Below are 15,517 nucleotides of genomic sequence, written 5' to 3' on the forward strand. Positions count from 1 at the left end.
GGACTTTGGAGGATCCCCGATTTTTGGACTAGGAGTGTTCCACATGGGAGCTCCATAGGGCCATGCAGAATTAGGTATGCAGGTTGAATTATATTTCCTGTTTGCTTTCGTTTGGGGTGACACAGAGCACTTGTCAAGAGGAGGGTGTGGGGCGGAAGGCCCGGGACTGCTGTGCAGAATCAGGAAGGTGGGTGGGCTGCTGCCTACTTGACTTCCCAGGCCATGTGGATAAACATGGGAGGTTTGGAGCACCCTGGCGTCCCGTCCCATGACAAGGCCACCCAGAGTGAGCAACTGGAGGTGGGAGCTGTTTGTGGGCAGAGGACTTGGATGAACCTGCGTCTGAATGGGAAAGGACAGCCATGCCCCCTTCCGCACCGAGAAACACCACCCACTTCTCTGCGTGTTCGTGGTCACAGCACAACTTCTGGCACACACTGATCTTCTCATTCCCCAGGCCATCACGGGCCAGCTAGTGTACCCTAGGATATCAACGGCGGGATCTTACAACATGTGGAGTCATGTGCTGCGCTCTAAGTTCCTTGAGGGGTGCCACTTTGTTCTGTGGCTCTGTGGGGCTCCGCATGCACTGGCCACCGCTCCCCCTATAGCCAGCAGCTGCAGCTGCACACCCAGGTCACTGGCCATTTGTCCCCCTCAGGGGAGCCGCAGCGCAGCCCACATAGGACTGTTCTGGGGGCGTTTTCTTTCCCATGCCAAAGTCTCACTTTATTAAGTCGCCGGGTCCTCAGAAACCTCGAGCTCTTATTTCCCTGTTTTCTGGCAGCTAAATCTGGGCTTTAGTCCTCGGAATAAAGACTGTGGATAAGGAAAGTGAGATGCCAAGGGTCCGCCGTCGGGAATCCCGCCAGCAGTTCTCAGGCTATGGGAGTTTGTGACCCTATGCATGTCGGCAGGCTTGCTCTGCCTGCTCCCTTTGAGCTTCACAAAAACTGACATGAAGTCCAAATGTGGACAGCATTAGAGCAGCTTCAAGTGCCCAGAGGGCGGGGACTCCAGATCCAGGGCTCTTGTAGAACTGGAGAGTGACATGAGGCCACTGGGGACCCTCCCTGCACCCACTCAGAGGTCCTCTGGAGCCAGGAGTCGTGGCCGCTGCACTGGGCACAGTCTGCTATTCCAGAGACCTCCACCCTTCTCACAAGTCCATCCCATAGCTGCCCCGTGGAGCCCCTCAGTGCTTAGTGCTTAGTGCTTAGGTCATGTGCTTTGTGCTCAGCACCCTCACTCTTTCCCAATGAGCCACTGACTTCTTTCCCCAGATACCTCCCCACAGCGATGTTCCTGTGAACTGTGCCCTAACCCTTCTGAACGACGGGGCAACGCAGAGCTGGCTTTGCATGCTTACCCCTGCCTAGAATGGCCCCTGCCTGAATGGCCACACTATCCCATGGTGTTCCTCTGCCCACACCTCCCTATGCACACTGACAGCTCACAAGCTCTGCACTCCTGTGTAAGTGCAGAAGTTGTTTCACTTGACAATGCATAAGGTGACTCTCCTGTGGATGCACCGAGGCTACGTAAGGGGGATTGTGTGATGGATTCCCCTGAAGTGAAACACGCACATACATACATGTGCATCTACGTGTATACATGCATGTTCAGGTACACATCCAGACACAAGCACAGATGATGAATGTGCGTGTGTACACATACATGCACACACACACACCCTGAAAGTGAGTCAGTTTTCTGGCTGGTTTGTTCCAGTATATTCTACATGCCGATTCATGTGGTGTGCCCCCCCAGCCAGGCCCACTCTGGACCCACCGCTTACCTCTCTGCGTCAAAGTAGGTGTCTACGTAGGAATGGGGGGCACCTGCCACGGCGAAGTTACTGCTTCCAGTGTCGACGAGAATCTGTAGCTTTTATTTTTTTAAGGAGACAAAATAGAAAGTATCATAAGGCAAAAGCTTGTACTGGCTGTTGTAAACTGAATCGGACAGAGTCCATGAAGAAGCACACACAGTCTTGGAAACAGCTCTGCAGTCGCTGCATCTCCCTCCAGGCCGCTGGGACTGGCTAACAAGGCCGAGCCTCCACCAGCCCCCAGCCCCAGCTTGTGCCCTGGTTCCCTGGCTGGGACACCCTCTTCCTGCCTTCCCAAATCTCTGGGAAAACCAGATCCAACGTGACCTCTCTCCTCAGCAGCCTCTTACTGGCCCCCTGGCCCCTCTGCAGATGTCCCCTGCAGAGTGCCTGGGGACATCTGCCCCAGTCCTGCTTTTGTAGCTTGATTACAGTATAATTTCTGTACAATAAAAATGCAAGATCTGAAATGCGTGGTGAGACTATGGCCATACCACCCTGAAGGTGCCCAATCTCGCCTGAAATGCTCCGTGAGCACTGCCACAGTATGTCCTCAAACCAAGACGCAGAACTTCTGTTGTCCCTGAACGGTCCCCTTGGCGCCTCTTCCCCAGAAGCTGCCACGCACGTTCTGACTTCTATTACGCTCCTGAACGTTCTGTGAGGGCAATGGGGCGGTGCTGGGTTTGCTCCCTTGCTGGGGTCTTTGCTCTTGGAGTCTCCGCGGCGGAGGAGCGCTCCTCCACGTGCGCGGCAGTGGGTCTGCTTCTCTAGATGGGGCTGGCTGGTCTCCAGTTGAAGGCTGGTGTGGGTGAGGCTGCTGTGGACGCTCCTGGAAGTCTTTGGACAGATGCTTCCATTTCTCTTGGGTAAATACCCAGGACTGAAACCTACTGGGTCACAGGGTCAAGATGCCTTTCTAGTGTTTTCTAAATAAACGGCTGAGCAGCTCTCCAACACAGACATACAAGATGCACTCCCGTGGCAACGTGCCAGGGTCCACTCTGCTTATTTGCTCCATATTCTCCCCTAAATCTGGTGTTGGTGGCCTTTGCTTTTGCCACACCAGTGGAGATAGTGGCATCTTGCTGAGGCTTCTTGCCCCTCCCCAGTGACCAATGCTGTTGAACTGCTGCCTGTCCACGGTTTGGCCCATGTACCCTAGTCAACAATGGCATGAGGGGAGAAAGGGTGGGTTGCCCCTCTTTATGCCCAGCACTATCCCAAGTGCAGACACATGGCCAGCTGTTTAGAGAGTGAAAAAAGCCTCTAGAACACAGAGTAGGTAGATGAAGCCCAGAGGCTGAACATCAAGTTTAAACATCTAGAGACAGGAAACAGAACAGGCAAGCTTCTGTCCAGCATTATCTCATGGACAGACTGCTGCCTTGGCCAATACCCCCAGTTTTGCTAAGTCTAGAACTTTCTATGCCCCCAACCCCCACTCCTTCCCCTTGGACTCTGGAACTCCAGCCTTCCTGAATTCTCCTCCTGCTTCTGCGACTCTTCACACCCCTGCTGCTGGATGGAGTTACCCAGGGCTCAGCCTGGCGTGGCTTCTGCCCTCTAGACTCACAACCTCGTGTCTGTAAAGGCCTCCTCTCACCCCTGAGCCCCAAGCTCACAGCCAGTCGGTTCCTGGCCCCGGACTCCAGGCCTCACCGGCCCAACACCTGCATTTGGTATTTCACGGCCTTCTGGTGTTGAAACCCCAACCTGACACCCTGAGTGGATGTTGTCAGGAAACAGGGTCTTCACGGAGCTGGTCAAGTTAAGGTAGCATCCCTAGGGTGGCCCATCCAGTCGGACTGCAGGGAGGGGAAGGCCCTTGGAAAGATAGAAACATGCAGGAGCTGCATGTGACAATCGAGGCAGGGGTCAGGGCTGCACAGCCCCAGGACACCAGGGACTCACAGCCACCACCAGGAGCTGGAAGAGGCAGGGCAGGCTTCTCCAGGGCCTCAGAGGGAATGAGGTCCAAAGGAGCACCAAACAAATCTGCATTCATGGTTTCCCTTGGTAGCTGGGGGATTGCTTCCAGGACACCCTGCAGGTACCAAACTCCAAGGAAGCTCAAGTCCCCTATACACACACCCTCCTGCATATTCTAAATGCAGATTAAATGACTTTTGGAGTTTGGTGGAGAGAAACTGGTGGATACTAAGAAATCATCTTATGTATTGAATCATCAGTCAGAGGTTAAAACAAGTGGGTGTGCTGGACCTCATGGTGCACGCCTATAATCCCAGTGGCTCAGGAGGCTGAGGCAAGAGGATAACAAGTTCAAGGCCAGACTTGGCAACTTAACAAGGCCCTGAGCAACTCAGTGAGACCCCGTCTCAAAATAAAAAATAAAAAGGTCTGGGGATGTAGCTCAGTGGGTAAGCACCCAAGGTTCAGACACCAGGACAAAATAAACAACAACAATAACAAAAACAAGTGAAGGAGACCCATCTGTAGCTCAGTCTTGCTGAACAAATCCCTCCTGTAGGGCCAGGTTCCCTTTTCTTCCTGTTCATAAATACTAAATTTTTAGGGGCTGGGGATATAGCTCAGTTGTCTCCCATGCACAAGGCCCTGGGTTCAATCCCCAGCACCACACACACACACAGAGAGACAAGATTAAATTTTCAGAGGCTCACCTCCAGGCATGTCAGACTTGCTGGGCAGTTTTTAATCCCTTCATCTTTTAAGAGATGGTTGACCCCACACCCACCCAACCACACACATTTTTCTTAACCCTATCATTTCCTGTACCTCGGTTTCTGTTTTAATGTTTCTTACTTTATTGTTATTTTTTTAATCTTTACTTTGGAATTCCCTGGTTTTTAAGAATTCTTGTAATTTGCAAGCTTTGTATCCATTTTAACTCGTTTTTTGTTGTCTTACAACTTTACCTGATGCCTTTAACCTCTTGTCTTGAGTTCACAACTTAGAATGGCTCTGTGGGCTCTCCACTCTGAGATCTGACAAAACTGGCACACAGCTAAGCCCGGTGATGGCGGGTGTTGTAAGATAAGGAGGGACGGAGCACGCGCTGGCTCACACCCTGTTGGTTCTCCTGGGCAGCTCTGTTTACCGTTTCACGCGGTGCATTTGAGCGCTCCTGCTTTTACCTGCCTGGCATTTTACCCTCCTCTGTCTGCCCGCCTGGTCGTCCTTGGCCCTTCTAGATGGCCGTGGATCTCTGCCCCAGGAGCCTCTCCACGGCTCACACTGCTGTTTGCGCCCTCTCAGGGGTTGCTTGTGACAATCACCTTTCCCACCGTTGCTCAGTGGTCACAGCAGTCGCAGGCCCAGGCTGGCTCCCCCAGGTCCCTCATGGGAGCTTCTTCTGGGCATCCTGTGGCCCCCTGAGATAGCCATCTTCCCCAGTCCCTTCCTGTCTGGGACACAGCGCCAAGACTCTTACACTTGAAGAGGGGTTGCCTGGGCTCTACACGCCTGAATCACGTGTTCCTCTGAGCAGCATATGTATGTTTCTCTAGTACCTGAGGGAAACCTGAGCCTGTCTTACTCTTTCCTTTTCTCCCTGGCACCTGGAGACTGCCTCCTTGGCCTCGCAGTTCCACAGTATCCGTCCGACTTCACACTGGTTGGCTGATTCAACTTTCCCGGACAAAGGGGCTCAACTTTCCCCTTGGTCTTCTAGGGCTGCCGTAGCACATACCCTGCCGGGGCGCCACAAAACAACACACCCCTATTCTCTCCAGGTTCTGGAGGGGGGAAGTCCAGACACTAGGTGTTGGCAGGGCTGAGAGCCCCAGAAAAGCTCTAAGGGGGGTCCCTCCTGCCTCGTCTGGCTTCCAGCTTGACCAGCAACCCTTGGCATCCCGTTCACTCTGCGCTGAACAGGTGCCGTGAATGGATGTGGACACCTGTCAGTGCGTCATACTGTCCATCTTCGAGGTGGGCCTGTCTCTGAGCCTCCTCACTGCCTGCAGAGCTGGCTTCCATGACTCCTTTGTAGCCAGCTCAGGGGTGACTCAGGAGCTGAGGCCACATGTGTGGTCCATGCAGAAGAGTGAGGCCTGGGGTCTTACCATTGGAATGGGTTCCAAAGCACCTTGTCTAGTGCCAAGGCTACTGCCTGACCAGCAGACACCAGTAGGAGCTGACATGGACTGACACACTCACGTCACGTGGCCCTGTGTCCTCCTCCTCCTGTCCACGTCCTGAGTGTAAATGTTTCCTGGGGGCAAAGATGAGCTTTGAAGCTGCTGGGTGAAGGGATTTGGGAGGGTGAAGACCAACAGAGCCCTGAACCACTTGGGATCCCTTCCTGGGGCCAATCCAGGAGTCCCAGCTTTCAAGAGGGCAGTGTGCCTGCGAGGCAAGGGATGTCGCCACCTCGAGATTGACTCCTGCACATGGTTGCAGAGATTTTTCTTGGTCATTAAAGCCACAGATAATAAAAGCCATGGGATCTTGAACAGGAGCAGCTGTCCCCCAGGCCTGCTGTCAGTCTCAGAAGCATGCCATGTCACCCGCGTTTCCCGGGTCTCTCTGGCAACCTCGCACCCAGCAGCTGCAAGACGCAGGCAAAATGCCAGCACGGCCCGGCCGCCCAGCGCCCACGGGCTCTGCCAGGCAGGCAGGCATTCCACGTCCACACTGGCGGCTCCTACACCCCAGGCCTGGCTGAGGTGGCAGCAAGACTATTGTCCTCCATACAATAGTCCCAGTGCCCGGGAGCTTTCTGGGCAGACGTTCCGCCCTGCTCTCCTGGGTCTGGAATTCCTGCCTCCCACCTCATAAACAGGCTTGTTGACACCCGTCCTGGGCCTGGCTGCTCCTTTGCAGAGGCAGGGAACCCAGCACAGAGACAGTCAGACCCAGGCGTGGGCTGCAGTGCTGCACACCGACATCTCTTCTCACTGCCCAGGAGTTCAGGACAGTCACACCTCCCCGAGATTTCCTTAGAGGTCAGTTTTCAAGAGCATTCAGGCCACCAGGTGACAGGTCATTCTTACATATTCAATCTGAGGACAGAAGTCGTCCCAAATAAACAAAGCAGGCTCCAAGTCAGGAGTGGATGAAAATCCAGGGGCAGAAACCCCTGGGCCGTTCTGCAGCATCAGAGGCAGACGCCTTAACACTATTTGTGCTCCCTGAGATGCAGCCCCACCTGTGCAAGGAGTTCAACGGCAAAGGGAAAAAGACCATCAACGCCCTACAAGTTTCCCAGGATGCACTCAAGTACCTGGCGCTCCAAAACTCAGCCTGTGGTCTTCTTCCAGAACCCTCATCCCGCACAACTCAGAAATGCAATCTGCTGCTGTCTTTACATGGACTGACACACTCACGTCACTTGGTCCTGTGTCCTCCTCCTCCTATCCATGTCCTAGGGATTTCTAAAATCACGACCTGCATCTTTGGGTTCACTTCATGTGCATGCACTCCTACTGTACACACACTTGTGTGCACACCAGCCCAGCTCTAGACTACATCATTCGGACTCCTAAAAGGATACTGAAGTCACAAATTCAGAAAATGCTTTCACACATTCAAAGCGTGACCTGACTCAGAAGCGTATAGGACATCATGGCATGGGTACTTTATAAGCAAGAAAACCAGCAACCGGGAGTGGTGGGAAGGTCCAGCAAGATCTGAGGTCTTGCCTCCTGCCTGCTACTCTCCCACACTGTGCAGCCTCCTGCAGAGCCCACCACTCCACTTCCTCTGACACAGTGGCCCACGGGGAAACCTGCCTCCACCAGAGATGGGTCTGTTGTTCCCACCCTCATTGACTTTTTTTTGGTGGGGAAGGGAGGGGTACCAGGGATTGAACTCAGGGGCACTTGACCACTGAGCAACATCCCAGCCCTATTTTGTATTTTACTTAGAGACAGGGTCTCACTGAGCTGCTTAGTGCCTCCCTGTTGCTGAGGCTGGCTTTGAACTCATGATCCTCCTGCCTCAGCCTCTGGGATTAATAGGCTCATTGATTTTTCATTCCTTCAATCCCAGCAGGCTCAGAGGGCCTCCGCAGGCAGGGGTGGGTTCTTCCTGTGTAGGGCCCTGGACAGGGAGTCAGAGCAGTAACAGGGTGTGTGTGTGTGTGTGTGTGTGCGCGCGTGCGTGCGCACGTGTGTGCTGGGGGCGGGGCCGGGTGTCCTGGCCCCTGCGGAGTCCAAGATACAGAGGAAAAAACAACTTTCCCCAGGCACTTGACCTCTGAAGCTGCGATCCAGACAGATTAGGAAGGCAGAACTGCAGGAATTGAGCAAACTCATTTTTTTGTCAACGTCTTAGAAGCAGCAAAATCCAAAGCAAGCTCCCTCCGGCCACTGCTCTCTTTCCTGCGACCGCCAAGCACCCACCATGGGCCACCATGGGTCTCAACCTCTCCCTTCCCTTTTGGTCAGCAACCTGCCAAGATGGAGCTTCCAACATACCCTCCAGGGCCAACCCAGCTCACCAGCAACCTCGGGTACCCTTATTCCATGGTCGTCTGGCCTGGTGGTGGCCCTGGTCTCCTGTGAAGCTTCAGAAGTACTGCTGTCCTGTTTTCCCTCCTTCTCTGTTGCAGGGACTTCTTCCCCTGCCTTAAGTGGAGAGGGTTCCAGAGGATTTCATACCCCGGGGCCTACACACCATTACCACACTGGAGCCCAACTTCTCCAATGACAGTCCCTGCACAGGGTGCCCTCTGTGACAGCAGGATGCACACATGGGCATCTCTCTATCCCAGTGCTTTGGACAGTGCCAGGGCCTAGTAGGTACTCAGTAGAGTTGTTGAGTGACTCAGTGAAAGTCAGGGCTAAGAGCCTTCCAGGAGGGAGACAGCAGCGGGGGCCTATTAGCAGGCAAAGGAAGGCTGTCTTCCACTTGTAAAGCCATCTGCAGGAGCACCTTCCAGGTATGGGCAACATCTGAGAGGGTGGAAGACCTTGGATGGCTTACTCTAGAGGACCAGAAGGAAGACGTGAAGATCCTCCTGCCCCACAATAGCAATCTGTCATTACGGTACTTACTTCTCTGATGTGCTCCCCGAATGAGGTTCACATAATCAGGAGGCAGAGCCGACCATCACGCACATGGTATGGCGGGTGGGCCCTGGATGGGTCACACGCACAACATTCCTCCTACGTCTCCAGCCCTTAGAAGCCGGTCTGCCCTGTGTCTCAAGAATTCCACCTCTGCTTCCTGAACAGGAGGGCTGGATGCACACATGCCTTGGGGTCAAACCATGCCCTGCTACCTGGAGCCCGTGCAGGGCAGGTTCCCTCTCACCTCCTCCAGGAAGAGGGTGAAGAGGGTGAAGATGTGCAGTTTTAGACCCCCAGGTAGAAATACAGTCAATAAAATTCAGTTGTTGGTGACCACTGTGCAAACTCATGACATCCCAAGGGACATAAATCTCCAGCCAAGGAAATTGGCTTATCCCGGAGCAATCTGAATCTAAGGGATTCTTCAGGAAGGTTCCTTTAGGGATGTGTTTGGGCACATGCCTGGCCCTGCTAGATAGAGCTTACTCAGCTTTATAAAGGCATGTACTAGGGGCCTTTTTGCTTCTTTTTATACAATTATAAACACCTTGTGTGAGTCTGGGTCTTGCTGCTACTACAGACTGGGAGAATTACAAGCAAGGGGATTATCTGATGGACATGGCTGTGGAGGCTGAAGTCCTGGATGGAAGGGCTGCATCTGGTGAGGGCCATCTTGCTGGGTCACAATCTGGTGGGGGCTTCACACAGCAAGAGAACCCAGTTGCCAGCTAACTACCCCAGCCCTGGCCTGAATCCATCCCAAGCACAGTCCTCCACACCTCGGCACCTCTGGGAGACCCACCTCCCAACACCATCGTGAGCTTTAGCAGGAACGTTCGTTCCCAACACGTCTCTCACCTTTTCTGCCAAGATGAGGGCTCAGGACCAGGCACACATAGTGCCCGTCTCTGTGACCTGACAGAGTCCCATGTCCCACAGAGAGCCTCCAAGAGGAATGTGATCCACACGTTCCTGATTTTTGGCACCCCTGAATTCTTTCATTGTCCCTAATTCCTCCAAGTTGCCATCTCTTCCCTCAGTGAGCTTTGAGGGCAAAGCCTTTTCCTTAGTCCATTTTGGATGGTCCCCCAAGTCAAAGGGATGGGCCCCTTCGACTAATAGGAATTCACTGATCTCTTGTTCCTTCAGATGCGAAGTATTATGGTTTGGAGGTGATATGTCCCCCAAAAGATCCTTTGTCAATGCAGGAAAGTTCAGAGGTGAAATGACTGTATTGTGAGAGCCGTGACCTAATCAGTCCATCCTAGTGTGAATGGGCTGACCAGGGTGGTCACTGTAGCAGGTGGACGTGGCTGGAGGAGTAGTGGCTGGAGGAGTGGTGGCTGGAGGGGAGGTTGCTGGGGGGTGCTCTGGAAGGCTGCATCTTCTGATGGCCCCTTCCCCCTCCCTCTCTGGCTGCTTCCTGACCCCACCATGATGGGGAGCAGCTTCCGCCTCTGGGCCCTTCTCCCGCAATGTGCTGCCTCACCTCGGACCCAGAGCTACAGACTACGACCTCTGAAATCATGACCCCAAACAAACCTTTGCACCTTTCAGTTGTTCTGTTAGGTATTTTGGTCACAGAAATGAAAAGCTGGCCAAAACAGGGGATCTACATGGGCTGCACTGGGAGCAGAGGGGACACAGATAGAGAAAGCCAGCTTGCCACCTCCTGATGTGTGTGTGTGTGCAAAGAGGGTTTTCGATTTTCGACAATAGGCTAACCTTAGTTAACTTCCCAGTTGCTTCACAGATAATCGCAGGCCCACGTCCTGAAGTCCCAGCACAACCCAAGTCAGAAGCAAGAAGAGGCAGAGGTCATGGCACCCCATCTTCCTTCACACTCACCCCAACCTTGGCATCTTATCTGCTGCAGGACCGAGCCTGTCCAGCACCCAGGGCAGGCTTGGAGTGGCCAGGGGTGAATGCTCCTGGGAGCAGCCTTCAGCCCAAAGCAAACTTCTGGTGCAGGAGGACCTTCCTCAGGCAGGCAGCACCCAGGGTGCCCTGTGAGGTCTCCCTGAAGTCCCTGGTGGTACCGGCTGCACAACCCACTCCTCCCTGCCTCCCTGCCCACCCCCGGGGTAGAGAGAAGCGAGAGCCTTAGGTTTGTCCATGGTCTGAAGGTGTGTGCCCACCTCACCCAGCTGGCTGGCTTCAGCAGTGGGCCCCTGGGAGGTGATTGGGACACTAGGGCGGCACCTGACAAAGGTGCCCAGAGAGCTCTCCCCTGCCATCTGAGGACACAGCAAGAAGAGAGGGTATCATTTCTGTGAACCAGGAAGCAGCCTTCTCCAGAAGGCTGGCGGAAGGCTTCTGGGTAATCTGCCGTAGCACTTCTGAATGAGCTGACATGCTCCCCGAAGACCAGGTGTCACCTCACTCAGAAGAGGCAGACAGTAGTCCGGAAGCCAGGAGACTCCCAGGGCCAGGGACTCTCATGAGCTTCAGAAACCTGCACATGGCCTGCACCTGTGTCCCAGGTCCTCCTAATCTCCAGCTGACACACCAAGCAGTGGCCCTAAAGACAGTTGCTGATGGCTGCAATAGGTGAAGTGTGGCATAAGGGACAAGCCGGGTGACTCAGCTGGTTGGTGATCAGCCTGGGATTCTCAGACACCACTCTTTTTCAGCTGGTTAATAGATAGGAAAAGTGGCAGATAATTTAAATAATGGCTCATTTAACACCACGGTTCCTAATTGCATTAGCGGCCCATCTGCTGGAAGCAGGCTGCAGGCCCGGCCCACGGCAGCCAGCGCCTTCCGCCCGCCACACGGGCTGTTTGCCCACAGTCCCTACACGTGACAGTCGGCACTGACTTCCTTCATTGGGTTCTTTCAACACCCGGTTCCAGAAATGAGTCTCATTGACTTAAGCACATTGAAGGAAGCAAAAGCTAACTGCCACATGCCATTTCTCCCCAATCTAAAATTAAGGTTGTTTTTTATCAAGGAGGGGAAAAGATCATTTTCAAGAGCCCCACTTAACATGAACAGCTGTCCCAGAACTGGGCTGCGAGGAGGCTGACGCACTTGATTCCGGCTGGCCTTGCGAGCACGTGCAGGCTGGTATGTGGCCTCCCGCTGCAGCGGGGCTCCTCCAGAAAAACCCGCGCTGGGAGACACAGGGTCCCAGCTGCTCTGGGGAAAACCACACCCCCCAAGTGGATGCAGAGAGGGACGCAGGCTCAGCTGTGGACTCTGAAACGTGGTCACACTTGCCGCTGGGTGCCCAGCATGGGCAGGTGCAGACTGGCTGCCGAAGTTGAGGTTGAGTGCAGGGGCATTTAAGGTACAGGAGATGCCTCCGCCAAGAAGCTCCAAGGCCACTCAAAGCCAAAACCAAACCCAGCTCAGAATCCTCTGGGAGCCCTGCTATCCTGCCGTTGGGACCCTTTCCAGATGAGAGGAGAATTATGGAGCAGGGGAAGAAGACCCTCTGAGTTTGCAAACTTTTCAAACAATTCATCTTGGTCAATAAAAGTGTAAATGACAAATCACTAAGGTGGAGGGGGGCAGTGTGGATTTTTATCCCAATCCTGAAGCTAATGCCCTTAAGTATGCTGGCAACATGTCCGTTCGTGGGATTCATAAGATGACAGATTCAAGTTCATTTTCTAGCTCTGGTCCTGGGATATAGCCTGCTAACACTCACTAAAGAAAGCAGGGTTGTGTGCAAAAACACTGGATTTACGGTTATGCTAGCTGAATTCAAACCCAGGCTCAATCTGCAGTTGGCTGTGCGACCTTTGAGGTTTGTACACCCTACCTGAGTCTCAGTGCTCTCCTGTCAGCTGGGTTAATGGTTGTTGCTCTGAGCAGCACCTGAAACCATATATATACCATGTCCCTAGAAATCATCTGGCATATGAGGTTTCAATTACTCAAAGAAGGGCAGGTGAGGATGTCTTCCCAGACTGATCTCCTAAATATCTCATTGCTAAACCCAACCTGGGCCAGAGTATCGTCAGCCCTTCATTCTTCCTCTCCCTGCCACTATTCTGGACTCAGTGGGAAGGGGTGCGCAGAGCACTGTGGACTGGGCACAGGACGCTTGGTGGTCCTGCCACCAACTGGTCCTCATGCAGGTGATGCTGGGATGGGCACATGACCTGGGGGAACAGCTGGGGGTGACCACAGCAGAGTTCCATCCAGGAGGGTCCAACTGAAGGGCCACACAGACTGCCGTCTCGATGTCTGCTTTCGGCCCTGTCTTAGCCAGTGCCCACAGGATCCCTTGGTGCCCAAGCTCCTCTGATACCTTTTCCTTTCCCTCAGCCCCCATTTCTGAGAGGCTCTGTGTCCTGACTACCCTGATTACAGTGCCTTTGTGGAAGCCACTCCTCCCCACTACTTCCTGGGTGGCCCTGGCAGCTTCCACAAAGGTGAAGATGAATGCACGGGTGGATGAATGGGTAGATGAATAGATGGATGGGTGGATAGATGGGTGGATGAATGGATGGGTAGATAGATGGGTGGATGGATGGGTAGGTGGATGGATGGGTAGATGGATGGATGGGTGGATAGATGGGTGGATGGATGGGTAGATAGATGGGTGGATGGATGGGTAGGTGGATGGATGGGTAGATGGATGGATGGGTGGGTGGATAGATGGGTGGATGGATGGGTGGGTGGATGGATGGGTAGATGGATGGATGGGTGGATAGATGGGTGGATGGATGGGTAGGTGGATGGATGGGTAGATGGATGGATGGGTGGGTAGATAGATGGGTGGGTGGATGGGTAGATGGATGGATGGGTGGATAGATTCGTGGATGGATGAGTAGATAGATGGGTGGATGGATGGGTAGGTGGATGGATGGGTAGATGGATGGATGGGTGGGTGGATAGATGGGTGGATGGATGGGTAGGTGGATGGATGGGTAGGTGGATGGATGGGTGGGTGGATAGATGGGTGGATGGATGGGTAGGTGGATGGATGGGTAGGTAGATGGATGGGTAGGTGGATGGATGGCTGAGTGGGTGGATGGATGGATGGATGAGTGAGTGGGTGGGTGGATGGATGGATGGATGAGTGAGTGGGTGGATGGATGGATGGGTGGGTGGGTGGATGGATAGATGGGTGGATAGATGGATGGATGGATAGATAGGTGGATGGATAGATGGGCAGATAGGTGGATGGATGGATAGAAGGGTGGGTGGATGGATGGATGGATGGGTGGGTGGATGGATGATAGATGGGTGGATGGATGGGTGGGTGGATAAATGGATGGGTGGGTGGATGGATGGATGAATGGGTGGATGGGTGGATGGATGGATGGATGGGTAGATGGGTGGATGAATGGATGGGTGGATGGGTGGATGGGTAGATGAATGATGGGCAGATGGGTGGATGGGTGGCTGGGTGGGTGAATGAATGGATGAGTGGATGGGTGGGTGAATGGATGGGTGGGTGGATGAATGTGAGGATATCAACATCACTGAACCCATTTTGCCCTGGACACTCAAGTCCAGGTAGTTGGAACTCTCTGGCCTGGGGTCTCTCAGGGCAGATGCCCTCCTGGGTTTGGTGAGTTCTGGGCCTCACGACAATAGCTTCTTCTTGCGTGGCGCCTGCAGCGGCCCTTTCTCCCCTTTGGTTGCCACCGCAGTGTGTGAACTAGGCAGAGGATGAAGCAGTGGAAGTGTGAGTGGAGCAAAGCCCCTGTCCTTTCCTACCTCTGGCACCGGTGCCCCCACTGTGGCCTTGCCGCCTCCCATGCCGCTGTACCCTCCTCCACTGTGGCCACACAGTGCCCAGCCCGGCAGCTCTCCTCTGGGAGTGGGGAGTGATGCCTAATGCTGTGGATGATGAAGATATCCCACACAGACTATGGGGACAGCCGAACAACTCTTTGTTCGTACGAAAAGCCACCAGGCTGTGCCCTTCAGTGAATTCCAAGTGATATGTGAACTTTATCTCAAGCTTTAAAATAAATTTTAAAAACAAAAATTAGGGCTGGGGCTGTAGCTCAGTGGTTAAGTGCTTGCCTGGCACGTGTGAGGCGCTGGGTTCAATCCTCAGCACCACATAAAAATAAATAAATAAAATAAAGGTATTGTGTTCATCTACAACTAAAAATATTTAAAGGAAAAAAATAAATCACACACATAAAACCCAAAAACCTCCTTATTGTCTCTGCTGAACAAGGGGCACCGGGGTGGCCTGTGATGCCTTCCCTCCCGGGAGCGCAGTCATTTCCCACTCTCCGGAGAAGGCATGAGTCTCAGAGTCACTAGGGCTTTAAATACCTCTCCACCCCTGAGAATGTGCAAGAGATGCACCCTGCAGGTGCCACCCACTTCCTCCAAGAGTGGGTAGACACACCAGGGGTGGGGAGAAAGAGAAAGCAAGCCCTAAGCCACCCCGCTTAAAATCTGTGGCTTCTTCTGGACACACTGGCACACACCTAATTCCAGCAGCTAGGGAGGCTGAGATAGGAGGCTCACAAGTTCAAAGCCAGACTTAGCAACTTAGAGAGGTCCTAAGCAACTCAGCAAGATTTTGTCTCTAAATAAAATATAAAAAAAATGGACTGGGGATGTGGCTTAGTTATTAAGCACCTCTGGGTTCAATCCCTGATACTAAAACCCAAAACAAAACACCCCTGTGCTTCCCAGGCCTCTGTCTCCTCCTTCTGTGTGATGTGCCTCGGGTTGCTTCACTGATATCCCCAGGCTCCCTCATCCACAC

General features: G+C 53.5%; 1 protein-coding gene across 1 annotated transcript in view; it reads right to left on the reverse strand.

Moving 5' to 3' along the window:
- The window catches only part of LOC143410591 (beta-secretase 2-like), a 34,700-nt gene extending 20,156 nt beyond the window's left edge, over positions 1 to 14,544 (reverse strand). Inside the window, exons 1-4 of the mRNA XM_076871436.2 lie at positions 14,503 to 14,544; positions 11,857 to 11,964; positions 10,962 to 11,060; positions 1,799 to 1,887 (exon numbers count right to left, since the gene is read on the reverse strand). Of these exons, the coding sequence (XP_076727551.2) occupies positions 1,799 to 1,887; positions 10,962 to 11,060; positions 11,857 to 11,964; positions 14,503 to 14,544 (338 nt within the window). The remainder of the gene's footprint in view (positions 1 to 1,798; positions 1,888 to 10,961; positions 11,061 to 11,856; positions 11,965 to 14,502) is intronic.
- Positions 14,545 to 15,517: the final 973 nt, after the last annotated feature.

The sequence above is a fragment of the Callospermophilus lateralis genome, chromosome 11, assembly GCF_048772815.1.
Source record: "Callospermophilus lateralis isolate mCalLat2 chromosome 11, mCalLat2.hap1, whole genome shotgun sequence".
Lineage (NCBI taxonomy): Eukaryota > Metazoa > Chordata > Mammalia > Rodentia > Sciuridae > Callospermophilus > Callospermophilus lateralis.